Below are 12873 nucleotides of genomic sequence, written 5' to 3' on the forward strand. Positions count from 1 at the left end.
TGCTGCTGCAGGAGTCCAACCTGCAGGTCACTGTCACAGCACCGAGCAGCTCCTTCAGCAACAGACTGATACACCCTCAGTGTGTGAAGGAGGTATCACAGCTCCTTCAGCTGCAGACTGATACACCCTCAGTGTGTGAAGGAGGTATCACAGCTCCTTCCTGCTGCTGTCAGACTGTACAACCAGCACTGCTCCCTGTAGACCTCACCCTGCACTCTGCACTGTGCAATAAGTCTGCACAAAGGTCACTTCTGTTTTTGCATCTGGTCAATTTCCTTAACACCCGTATTTATTCCATATTTATTATCTGTATTTAAAATCTACGTATAAAAACAAAAAGAAAATGCTGTTAATTTTGCCCTATGTCATGTAAAAATGTATATATGTCTATTCTATTTCTTCCCTTTTTAATTTTATTGCTCATTTTGCTATTGTTTCTGTTCTTGTAATATTCTGTCGCTGCTGTGACAAACAAATTTCCCCGTCTGCGGGACATTAAAGGATTTCTGATTCTGATTCTGATTCTGATGTGCAGAACTTGCCTTAGAAACATCATGTTTTGAATTTTCTCCAGTGTCACAGTGATCCATTGACAGTTGTCTGTACATCCACAGGTTCACTGCTAACAGGAAGTGCTAACAGCTAATTCTGCAAAGATTTAATGGAGAATTTTTTTTAATTTTGGCTGTTGTTTCGTTTTAAAACAGCACCTTCAGTTGTAGCTGACTGAATGTGCAGTATGTACAGTATTAACTCGTCTCCGGCCCCCCTGCAGTACACAGAGAAGGAGGGTCTACGGCTCGGTCTGGTCGGCTGGGTGAAGAACACCTACAGTGGGACGGTGGTGGGTCAGGTGCAGGGTCCTGCTGACAGGGTGGAGGAGATGTGAGTACACACTGATGATGACAAACATGTCAGAGGGTCAAACAACTTGGGTCAAATGTTAAAGTCTTGCTGATTCCTCATTTATCTATGAATTATAAAGGCTGCATGCTCTCATATGGGTCTTGTTCTGCTCCAGGTGGAGTTCCTGCACTGATGTGATCATGTTGTTGTTCTCACTGTTTCAGCCACTAGATGGCGATGTTCACCTTCTTCAACATGAAGGTTGTCCTTCTGTCTCATATCAAGTCTGTGTCGTCGTTTTCATTCAGTCCAATTTGAGGAGAAAATATGATTTGATTTTTTGCCACATTACCGGATCATAAACAAGTCCCTGAACACATCACTGCACACTGTCCTGTCCTCTCTGCTGAGTCAATGCTAATATCTGATAATCAATCATGAAACTGAAGCTCGGAGTGTTTTGACGTCCTCTCTGTCCGCAGGGAGTGATGTCACTGGGGTGTGGACTTCTCATTTAAGATGACATCACTGCCTCCAGACACACACACACACACACACACACAGACACACACACACAAACACACAACAATTGTGAGACAGTGATATAATTTGTGGTGTTTGTTTTCAGCTCCTCACAGAACCAGGCGGGTGGAGTCTAATGAACCAGAGTAGCTTCATGACAAAAACACTGAAAAGGATGAAATGTTTATTTTTTTACAACTAGATTTAAAACACAAAACAAGACCCGTGATCCAAAGTAACTAAGGACCAGTGCTGGAAAAAGTACCCATCAGTCATAATCGAGTATAAGTAAAGATATGGTGTTGAAATATTACTTCGGTAAAATTGAAAGGCCCCCATATGAATGTTACTTGAGTAACACACACTTTCACGTCAATGTGACAAACAGGGCAGGACATCTCTCCACTATCTGAGAGGGGACGTCTGTTTCTGGTAATTTTGAAAAAAACTAAAATAGAACATAAAATCTTCTTTTAAGGTCTTTACCATAATATTACTTCAAATGTGTTCTTTTACTTTTGTTTAAGAAATTGTCGAAAGGGGATTCCACACACACACTCATCGACACACACTTATATCCAAAGGTTATCAAATACATGTAGCTGAGTGGAAATGTAAAGTATCATAAAATGGACATATTGAGTATAATTACATCAAAAAATGGACGTGAGTACAACATATGGGTGAATGTACTTAATTATGTTTTTTATCACAAATAATCAAGTACTGTACAAAAGTAGATTTAGCAGGAAAAGTGAATATTGACATGAAGCACATAAAGTACCTCAAACCTGAAAAATATTTGAGAACAACAGCCTGAATGTTTTCAATAACACCTTTAAAGAAACAACATGGTGGATGTTTTAGTTTTTCACAGTTCAGCTGCAACACAATATTGTTCATCACCATCCAATACATGGGTGAATCTACTTAGTTACATTTTTATCAAAATTAATCAAGTACTGTACAAAAGTAGATTTAGCAGGTAAAGTGAATATTGACATGAAGAAAAAGTACCTCAAACTTGAAAAGTATGAGAACAACAGCCTGAATGTTTTCAATAACACCTTTAAAGATTTAACATGGTGGATGTTATAGTTTTTCACAGTTCAGCTGCAACACAATGTTGTTTGTCAGCATCCAGCCGCCTCTCTGTCTCCTCTTTCAGAGCTTTTTCTGAGCCAAAACCAAGCCCCGTCCAATCCGGTGCAGCGCTGTGCACTCTGGGTGTTGTAGTCTTTCTACCCTTTGAGTAGAAGTGAACACCACAGTCCTTTTACTCTGTTTTCTCTGCTCATGTAGCATCAAGTTCAAAACTGTATGTCTTTCTACTTCAGAGAGAGACAGTTTTATTTAAGGGCCGTCTTTCCAGAGATGAAATACTTCTTTAACTGCTCTGTTCCACTGTCACACACACCTTCAGAGGTGATATCTTCAGTGGTAGTTTATCCACAGTGCCAATGAATGGAAACATCCGCTCAGTGAAAGTGTGTGTGAAGGTGTGTAGGTGTGTGTTAGTATCAGGATCTGAGAACGACAGCTTTCCTCTGTTCCAGTCCACATTCACTCTGATCCTCTGGAGCTTCTTCTGCACTACGAGACCAGTGGGTGGAGCTGGTGGTGCCCGCACTGAGTATTTACCATCGTATAACTGTATTCTCCATAATCCAGACTGTATGAATCCCGTCCTCTGGACAGACTCTGCTAACACACCCAGTAACCAATCTGTACTGTTTCCAACCTCGACGTCCCAGCGGTGAGTCCCTGCGTTAAAGCCCTCAGAGCCCAGGACAGACCTGTAAAAATCAAATCTCTCTGGATTATCAGGAAGCTGTTGTGTCTCTCCTGGTCTCACACTACTAAAATCTTCAGACAGGATGAGTTTTGGATGAGCAGTGTTTGTGTCCAGAACCACAGGAGTGTAGGAAACCATGTCCTTCATCTTGTTCCAGATGTTGAAGCTCAGGTTGCCCAGGTGTTTGGCCTGGTCTATCAGAGCTCCTGAGGGCAGCTGTGGATCCTCCAGCAGGAGGCGCTGCTGGACTCTTTCCACTGCAGCCTTGTAGTTGTGCAGGAATGAGACGTCTTCAGCTCTCAGCTCCTCCTCTGTGGCTCTGACTGTGTGTAAAAGAGCTGCTATCTCTCTGCTCAGAGCCTCCATCTTCTCCTTTATCATCTGACTCTTCTGCTCCTCTTCCTCCCTCAGTGCAGCCATCCTGGCCTCCTCTTCCTCTTCTAGAAACTGGTGCAGCTTCTTAAACTGATCCTTAATCTGCCTCTCTGTGTGTCGGGCCTGGACCTTCATGTGTTCTGCTGTCTGATTAAACTCCACTTTAACTTCTTCAAAAACCTTTAACTTCTTCTTTAAAGGCTCCAGAGTTTCCTGAAGTTTCTTCTTGTGTTGTTGTGCAGCTTCATCGATGGGTCTGAATCTGTGGTTGGTGTGTTGTTCTGAGTCTCTGCAGACGACACACACCGGCTGCTGATGGTCCAGACAGAAGAGTTTGAGTTTCTCAGAGTGCAGACTGCAGAGATCCTCTGAAGCTCTCTGATCTCTCTCCTGTAAGAAGGTCTCACACAGGTTCTTTAATGCCAGGTTTACAGGTGGTTCATACCTTGAAGATTTTCTCTTACAAAGTGGACACTCTCTGATTTCTTTCTCTGTCCACCAGCTCTGCAGACAGTCTTTACAGAAGCTGTGGCTACATGACAGAACGACAGGCTCTCTGAAGACATCACGACACACCGGACAGCAGAGATCCTCCTCTAACCTGGAAGCCATTTAGTTGCTGAGTAACGCTGTGAACACAGCAGACAGTACAGTCAGTCACAGCTCCACTTCTTCCTTCCCTTCACTGAAGTTCAGTTTGAGTTCTGATTCTGGTCGGACTCACCTTCAGTGTGTGGAGCGTCTGCAGTGTTGTAGTTTCCTCCTCCTCTCTCCTGTAGATGAACTCACTCAGAGGACGTTGTTAGTTCGGTCTGTTCTGTACTAAAGAGGCACATACACCGACAAACTGTTTTTTTTGTTCTCTTAGGTGAGTCAGGTGTGGGCAAAGCTATGTCAGACCTCTGCTGAATGCTGTTGGTTCACATGGGACGCAGGGGAGTGTTTCAGTCCAAAGTTATGATTCCCTGGAAATGTAATCTGATACAGTTGCTGTTGTTGGGTGGCTATATTCCCGTCACAACAGGCGCCAGCATGTCTTACAGGTTCTCGATCAAATTGGGATCTTTGGGAATTTGGAGGCTTGGTCAACACCGTAGGCCCTTTATTCTGTTCCTCCACCTATTTCTGAGAAGTGTTTGCAGCGTGTCAGGGCATATTATGCCATCAGGTAGTGTTGTAGTGATGAGGGGGTGTATTTGGTCCACAACAGTGTTTGGATGGGTGGTTTGTGTCAAGTCGCATTCATATGAATGGCAGCACCCAAGGGTTTCCATCAAATCATCGCATTGTGATGAGGTGATTGATGTTATTTACAACACTTCTCATTGGTTTTAATGTTGTGGTACCAATATCTTCATGTTCTGTTTATTTGTAGTCCAGCCTTGATCAAAAACAGTTAACAAACATTTATCTAACACATTCATTTAAAATTATTACAATCTTCATGAAAGGATTCAGATTGAGCCACACTGAGATATTCAGACCACAATATTTGTTGTGTTGAGAGACAGGAAGCAGTGAAACAGGTGTTTCTGTTGACCACTTACTTTAACACAGATTCTGTTTTGTTCACTTAATATTCATTTGACTATGTAATTAAAACTACAGATATTTACAAATAATGCAGCCCCTTTACAGGGGCTCTCCATTGTTAAACAAGTTGTCTAAACAACGATCAGTGTGGTTGGCTATGGTGTTGCTTTGGTAGACACTCTGTAGTGTAGCTTGGGGGGAGTACACTAGTCTAACCAAACTGTGTTATGGCCTACACTATAGAGGGTACAAGTGTAACTTTGTTTACCAAACCTTAAACATGCACTAACTGGAATGCAGGGTAGTAACATTCAGAGGATTGTCTCTTAAAGTTGACTTGGGCTGAAACACATGGTAGTATCAGCTAAAATACACAACTTCTGTTTCACAGGGCTGGTAGTACACTGTGGCTCTATCTCTGGCTCTTCTTCTTACTCAGGCTGAAATGCAAGGCAGTAACAGCCAGATATAAACTTCTATGTGTCGCAGAGTCGGTGGTACGCTGTGATTAACAAGAGGAACACTTAAATTGTCATCAAAGTATGACAGCTCACAATTTCTACAGAGCACTTTCAACTTAATCAGTAGCAGCAATACCAAATGGCTCAAAGTGGCAGTTAATAACCCAAAAGATTTTTGGTTAATCAAATGGGTTATAAATTTGATTGATAAATCAATTCTTATCACACTGCAATTGTTTGTGAGCACAAACATCTACTCCTGTAGTAGACTAGTGGGGTTAGATGTAAAAACTTTTGGCTAAAGGGTTCAAGATGCGAATCTCAAATTTTAGCACTGTCCAAATGAAGTTTAAATTAATATTGCACATTTATGAATGTTTGCCAACAGCACACTGCCTCACACGGGGCACCATTATGTTGGGTCTTGCGTTACACAAGACACAATTAAGTCGTGTTTGTGCAACATTGAATGGGAGTTTTAGGTTAAATTTGGCTATCAATAATAATTAGTGATTATAAGTGATGATTATCACTTGTTTGATCTTGATATCCATCATCATTTATTCCCCTCAATCTTTATTGCTCCTTATGGTCTCAGCCAGAGGCTCTATACTAATTATGAATAATAAGGAACTAAGACAGTCACCCTGTCTAACCCCTCTTTCAAGGGGGAAAAAAGTTTTAGCAGCACCCATTCACTCTTATCTCAGATTTTGAGTTGTTATAGTTTTAACCACTTAATGAAGATCGAATTGAACCCAAATACTTACATTTTTTATGCAGAAAGCCCCATTGACTCTGTCAGATGTTTTCGGAGCATCAAGACTGAGCAAGAGAGATATTTTTTAGTTCTCTTGGGCACTTGACATGATATTAATAGGTCTTCTAAGATTATTTGCCCCCTGCCAAATTGGAATGAACCTTGTTTGATCAGGTTTAATCAATTTTGCAGTCTTTTTTTTGTACTGTGTGTGCCAGAATATTGGTTAGTATTTTCAGATCAATCTGTACCCATCACATTAAGTCGGATCTTTACCTTCTTTATATAATACAGAAATTATAGCCTCAGACCATATTTGTGAGGCGTCTCCTTTAGAGAGTGCAAAGATGAACACTTTCACTACATTTCGGATGACAAATCTTTGCCACCAATCTTCTAGATTGTGCTTCACGTAACTGAAATGCTATCACCCGACTTGCTCTATTACCCATTTCATAAAACCTCTGTTCTGAGAGGCATATAGCCCCTTCTTTGATTTGCTAGTCCTGCTCCTTCCATCATATTAGTAAGCATTCTCTGTTTTTTTAAATCTGAGCCAGAAACCGAGGGAAACCTGCCCATTCGTCCATTTTGAACTTCAGTAAAGTCCCCGTGTATTATCATTGTTCCACTTCCCTTACTAACTATCACATTTGTTATATTCTTAAAAATCCTGCTATTTTCTTCTCTTGATTATATTTGCTGTTTCTCTTTTCTGTTGTTGTTTTTGACCTCTGTAAGGCACTTTGAGCTACTCTTCTGTATGAAAAACACCATACAAATAAAGATTGATTTGATTTGATATTGTCTTTATTCAGGGCACAGGTTATTACAGTTGTTATAAGACTATCTCCTAAAGTGCCCACAATCAAGATGTATCTTCCTTCCGTATCTTTAATGATGTTCTCAAGGACAAATGGTGCAGATTTATGAATTAATATAGTAACCCATCTTTTTTTACCATAGGATGCATGAAACACTTGATTTATCCATTCCTTTTTGAATGTTGTATTCTCTTCCTCTGTCAAATGAGTTTCTTGTAGTACAACATTTGAACATTTACATTTCTTTAACTAATTTAGAACTTTCTTTCCTTATATAGGGTGATTTAGGCTGTGTACATTGTAAGATACAAATCTCAGCTTAATCATAATTTCTTTATATCTGTTTTACATTCACACATTAGTAAACGGTTATTAGACCAGCTTGTTCTATTCCTAATGCTCTGTCTGATATGTATATATATATATATATATATATATATATATATATATATATATATATATATATATATATACATATATGTATATGTATATGTATATATATGTATATATATATATGTATATGTATATGTGTATATATATATATATATATATATATATGTATATATATATATATATATATATATATATATATATATATATATATATATTCCCCCAGCCCCCAAATAAATATGGATTCATTCTCTTTTTCATCATCCAGGTTTACAGAAGCTTTATTACCCTACATAAGTTAAATAACCAAACTTGTAAACTAAGAACACACAAAATACAGAGCCCTGCAAGGAGAGAGAAAAAAAACAACAGCTAAAAGAATGCAAAAGTGACTTCCAAGCTTAACACTCAAGCCCTTAATCCCCCTCTTACTTTCATCCATGATGTATTTAATTTCCAAGAGAAAAAAAGTAACAATATAAATATTTGCATTTTTGACACTTTATTAAGGGAGAAACAGCAGAGAAAGATTCAGTTCTTCAGTCAGCAACATTACATGAACCCAAACTGAGAAGTCCACCTTAAATATAGAACAACTTGTCCTCTCACTGAACAGATGACTGACAGCAGAGTTCAACTGATGTAGACTGAAAACACACAGAATCAGAATCATGGTGACTTTATCATATCAAAAAAGAAAAAAAAGGTATATTTACAGTATTTTGGATGATTTCATACATTTATTTCATTACAAACATTTCATATATGTCATGAAACTTTGATTTTATTGTTTGGAAACTTCATTTCAAATTCTAATTCAGATTATAAAGTTTTTGAATCTGAACAACAAAACATGAAGTTATTAATTGGCTTGTTTAATTGTGCACATCTTTATTTGATTCTTCATGGTCTCTCACTCTCTCTCTCTCTCTCTCTCTCTCTCTCTCTCTCTCTCTCACACACACACACACACACACACACACACACACACACACAGACACACAGGTTTATATAACCAACAAGGTACTACATGTCTTCACTATCTTAGAGGGGACCTCTGTTTCTGGTCACTTTTAAAAAAGGAAAATAGAATATAAGCGCCTCTTTTAAGGTCTATTAACATAATATTGCTTCAAGTGTGTTCTTTTAATTTTCTTAAAGAAATTACCAAGAGGGGATTCCACACACACATGCACACACACACACTCATCGACACACACACTTTACAGTTTTGAGTATTTTATGTAATTATATCCAAAGGTTATCAAATACATGTAGAGGAGTGGAAATGTAAAGTATCATAAAATGGGCATGTTGAAGTATAACTACCTCCAAATTGGATGTGGGTACAACACATGGGCGAATGTACTTACCTACATTTTTATCACAGTTAATCAAGTACTGTACAAAAGTAGATTTTGCAGGAAAACTGAATATTGACATAAAGCAAAAATAATTCGAACTGTATTTGAGAACTTTACAGCCTGGATGATTTCAGTAACACCTTTAAAGAAACAACATTGTGGATATTAGAGTTTTTCAACATTCAGCTGCAACACAATATTGTTCATCACCATCCAATACATGGGTGAATCTACTTAGTTACATTTTTATCAAAATTAATCAAGTACTGAACAAAAGTAGATTTAGCAGGTAAAGTGAATATTGACATGAAGAAAAAGTACCTCATACTTGAAAAGTATGAGAACAACAGCCTGAATGTTTTCAATAACACCTTTAAAGAGTCAACACGGTGGATGTTATAGTTTTTCACAGTTCAGATGCAACACAATGTTGTTTGTCAGCATCCAGTCGCCTCACTGTCTCTTCTTTCAGAACTTTTTCTGAGCTGAAACCAAGCCCCGTCCAATTAGGTGCAGTGCTGTGCACTCTGGGTGTTGTAGTCTTTCTACCTTTTGAGTAGAAGTGAACACCACAGCCCTTTTATTCTGTTTTCTCTGCTCATATAGCATCAAGTTCAAAACTGTTTGTCTTTCTACTGCAGAGAGAGAAAGTTTTATGTAAGGGCCGTCTTTCCAGAGATGAAATACTTCTTTAACTGCTCTGTTCCACTGTCACACACACCTTCAGAGGTAATATCTTCAGTGGGAGTTTATCCCCAATGAAAATGTATGGAAACATCCTCTCAGTGAAAGTGTGTGTGAAGGTGTGTAGGTGTGTGTTAGTATCAGGATCAGAAAACGACAGCTTTCCTCTGTTCCAGTCCAGATTCACTCTGATCCTCTGGAGCTTCTTCTGCACTACGAGATCAGTGGGTGGAGCTGGTGGTGACCGCACTGAGTATTTACCTCTGTATATCATTATTCTCCATAATCCAGACTGAATGAATCCCTTCCTCTGGACAGACTCTGCTAACACACCCAGTAACCAGCATGTACTGTCTCCAACCTCGACGTCCCAGCTGTGAGTCCCTGAGTTAAAGCCCTCAGAGCCCAGGACAGACCCGTGTCGATCAAACCTCTCTGGATTATCAGGAAGCTGCTGTCCATCTACTCGTCTCACACTGCTCAGATCTTCAGACAGGATGAGTTCTGGATGAGCAGTGTTTGGGTCCAGAACCACAGGAGTGTCGGGGATCATGTCCTTCATCTTGTTCCAGATGTTGAAGCTCAGGTTGCCCAGGTGTTTGGCCTGGTCTATCAGAGCTCCTGAGGGCAGCTGTGGATCCTCCAGCAGGAGGCGCTGCTGGACTCTTTCCACTGCAGCCTTGTAGTTGTGCAGGAATGAGACGTCTTCAGCTCTCAGCTCCTCCTCTGTGGCTCTGACTGTGTGTGAAAGAGCTGCTATCTCTCTGCTCAGAGCCTCCATCTTCTCCTTCATCATCTGACTCTTCTGCTCCTCTTCCTCCCTCAGTGCAGCCATCCTGGCCTCCTCTTCCTCTTCTAGAAACTGGTGAAGCTTCTTAAACTGATCCTTAATTTGCCTCTCTGTGTGTCGGGCCTGGACCTTCATGTGTTCTGCTGTCTGTTTAAACTTCACTTTAATTTCTTCAAAAACCTTTAACTTCTTCTTTAAAGGCTCCAGAGTTTCCTGAAGTTTGTTCTTGTGTTGTCGTGCAGCTTCATCGATGGGTCTGAATCTGTGGTTGGTGTGTTGTTCTGAGTCTCTGCAGACGAGACACACCGGCTGCTGATGGTCCAGACAGAAGAGTTTGAGTTTCTCTGAGTGCAGACTGCAGAAATCCTCTGAAGGTCTCTGATCTCTCTCCTGTAAGAAGGACTCGCAAAGGTTCTTTAACACCAGGTTTACAGGTGGTTCATACCTTGAAGATTTTCTCTTACAAAGTGGACACTCGCTGATTTCTTTCTCTGTCCACCAGCTCTGCAGACAGTCTTTACAGAAGCTGTGGCTACATGACAGGATGACAGGATCTTTAAAGACATCACGACACACCGGACAGCAGAGATCCTCCTCTAACCTGGAAGCCATTTTGTCTTTGAATGATGCTGTGAACACAGCAGACAGTACAGTCAGTCACAGCTCCACTTCCCTTCTTCACTTCACCAAAGTTTACTTTGAGTTCTGGTTCTGGTCGGACTCACCTTCAGTGTGTGGAGCGTCTGCAGTGTTGTAGTTTCCTCCTCCTCTCTCCTGTAGATGAACTCACTCTGAGGACGTTGGTAGTTCAGTCTGAAGAGTGATCTGATCGTCTGTCTGTGGCTCTGTACTAAAGAGACACACACACACACACTGACAAACTGTTTTCTGGTTTGACTCAGGTGAGAGCAGAGCTATGTCAGACCTCTGCTGAATCCTGTTGGTTCACATGTGACTCAGGTAGAAATTCCCTGGAAATGTAACCTGATACACTTATTGTTGTTGATGTTGTTGGAAGGACTATAGTCCCATCAGAACCAGCTCTGCCTGAAATGTTGTGTTCTCTACTATATTATTCATGATATTTAAGGTTCATCATTTCCTGAAACTTGTCAAGAGGAAATATTAACACCAAAGTACACCGACCAGGCATTACATTTTGACCACCTGTCCAATATTGTGAAGGTTCACCTTGTGCAGCAAAAATAGCTCTGACCTGTCAAGACATGGACTTAAGACCTCTGAGGGTGTCCTGTGGTGTCCGGCACCAAGGCCTTTTATAGTGGATCCTCTGTGCCTATATGTTGTGGGATAGGGCCTCCATGGATCAGACCTGCTCCAGCATGTCTTACAGATGCTCCATCAGATTGGGATTCCTCGAGCTGTTCCTGAGAAGTGTTTGCGGTGTGGCAAGGCACATTGTGCTGCAGGCAGACCCCTGCCATCGCGATGGTTGTTGTCATGAGGGGGGGTGCTTGGTCCACAACAGTGATTGCATGGGTGGTTCGTGTAAAGTGACATTCACATGAATGGCAGCAGCAGTCAGTGGTTTCATTGTTGTGGCTGATCAATGTTTATTAACTTGATTTGGTCTCATTTATTTGGACAGCAATATCTTCATGTTCTGTGTATTTGTTGTCCAGCCTTGATCAAACAAAGGCTGGTAGCACACTGTGGCTCTATCTCTGGCTCTACTTCTTACTCAGGCTGAAATGCAAGGCAGTAACAGCCAGATATAAACTTCAGTGCATCACAGGGCCGGTGGAAAGCTGTGATCAACATGAGGAACACTTAAATTGTCATGAAATTATGACAGCTTAACTACAATGCAATGAATACAGGATATTGAAATGCTGAACTGAAATTCTCACAATTTCTTACAGAGCACTTTCGACTTGAATCGATAGCAGCAATCGCAAATGGCTCACAGTGGCGGTTAATAACCTCAAAGATTTTGGTTAATCAAATGGGTTATAAATTTGATTGATTAATCAATTCAATTAATAATACACATTTCTGAATGATCGGCAACAGTACACTGCCTCACACAGGGCATCATCATGTTGGGCATAGAATTACACAAGGCACAATTAAGTAGTGTTTATGCTACATTAAAAGGGAGATTTAGGTTGAATTTGACTAGTCAGGTCGGACCAGTACGGTGTTGGTCCAGGAGGATGAACAGGGCATTGATTGTCCAGTCAGTTTATTTTCCAGTAAGTTTGCTTCCTATCAGTCAAGCTACTCAGTCATGGAAAAAGAAGTGTTAGGGTTCATTTAGGAACTTCAGCATTTTGATGTTTATGTCAGGGGTGCTGTTTCTCTTGTGGTCTATTATGATCAAAACCCTTTGACGTTTCTGCAGTCACTCCAAAATCCGAACCAGCAGTTAATGCGCTGGGCTCCATTTCTTCAGCCATTTAACTTAGATATACGTCACATTAAAGGTTCAGACAATGTGATAGCTAATGCTTTGTCCTGTGCTCCCGCTGATTAATGTTTCATGTTGATTACCCTATGCTTCCCTCT

At 40.5% G+C, this 12873-nt stretch overlaps 2 protein-coding genes across 2 annotated transcripts in view; one reads left to right on the plus strand and one right to left on the minus strand.

Moving 5' to 3' along the window:
* The window catches only part of LOC115596147 (acylphosphatase-2-like), a 56671-nt gene that overhangs the window by 26633 nt on the left and 17165 nt on the right, over nucleotides 1–12873 (plus strand). The window contains exon 4 of the mRNA XM_030440963.1: nucleotides 776–885. Within this exon, the coding sequence (XP_030296823.1) occupies nucleotides 776–885 (110 nt within the window). The remainder of the gene's footprint in view (nucleotides 1–775; nucleotides 886–12873) is intronic.
* Nucleotides 9372–11212, minus strand: LOC115596142 (zinc-binding protein A33-like). Its single transcript, XM_030440957.1, has 2 exons — nucleotides 11070–11212; nucleotides 9372–10973 (listed from the first exon to the last, which is right to left on the minus strand). The coding sequence occupies exon 2, from the start codon at nucleotides 10954–10956 to the stop codon at nucleotides 9562–9564; it is 1395 nt and encodes a 464-aa protein (XP_030296817.1). The 5' UTR covers nucleotides 10957–10973; nucleotides 11070–11212; the 3' UTR covers nucleotides 9372–9561.

This window comes from Sparus aurata, chromosome 15, assembly GCF_900880675.1.
Source record: "Sparus aurata chromosome 15, fSpaAur1.1, whole genome shotgun sequence".
Lineage (NCBI taxonomy): Eukaryota > Metazoa > Chordata > Actinopteri > Spariformes > Sparidae > Sparus > Sparus aurata.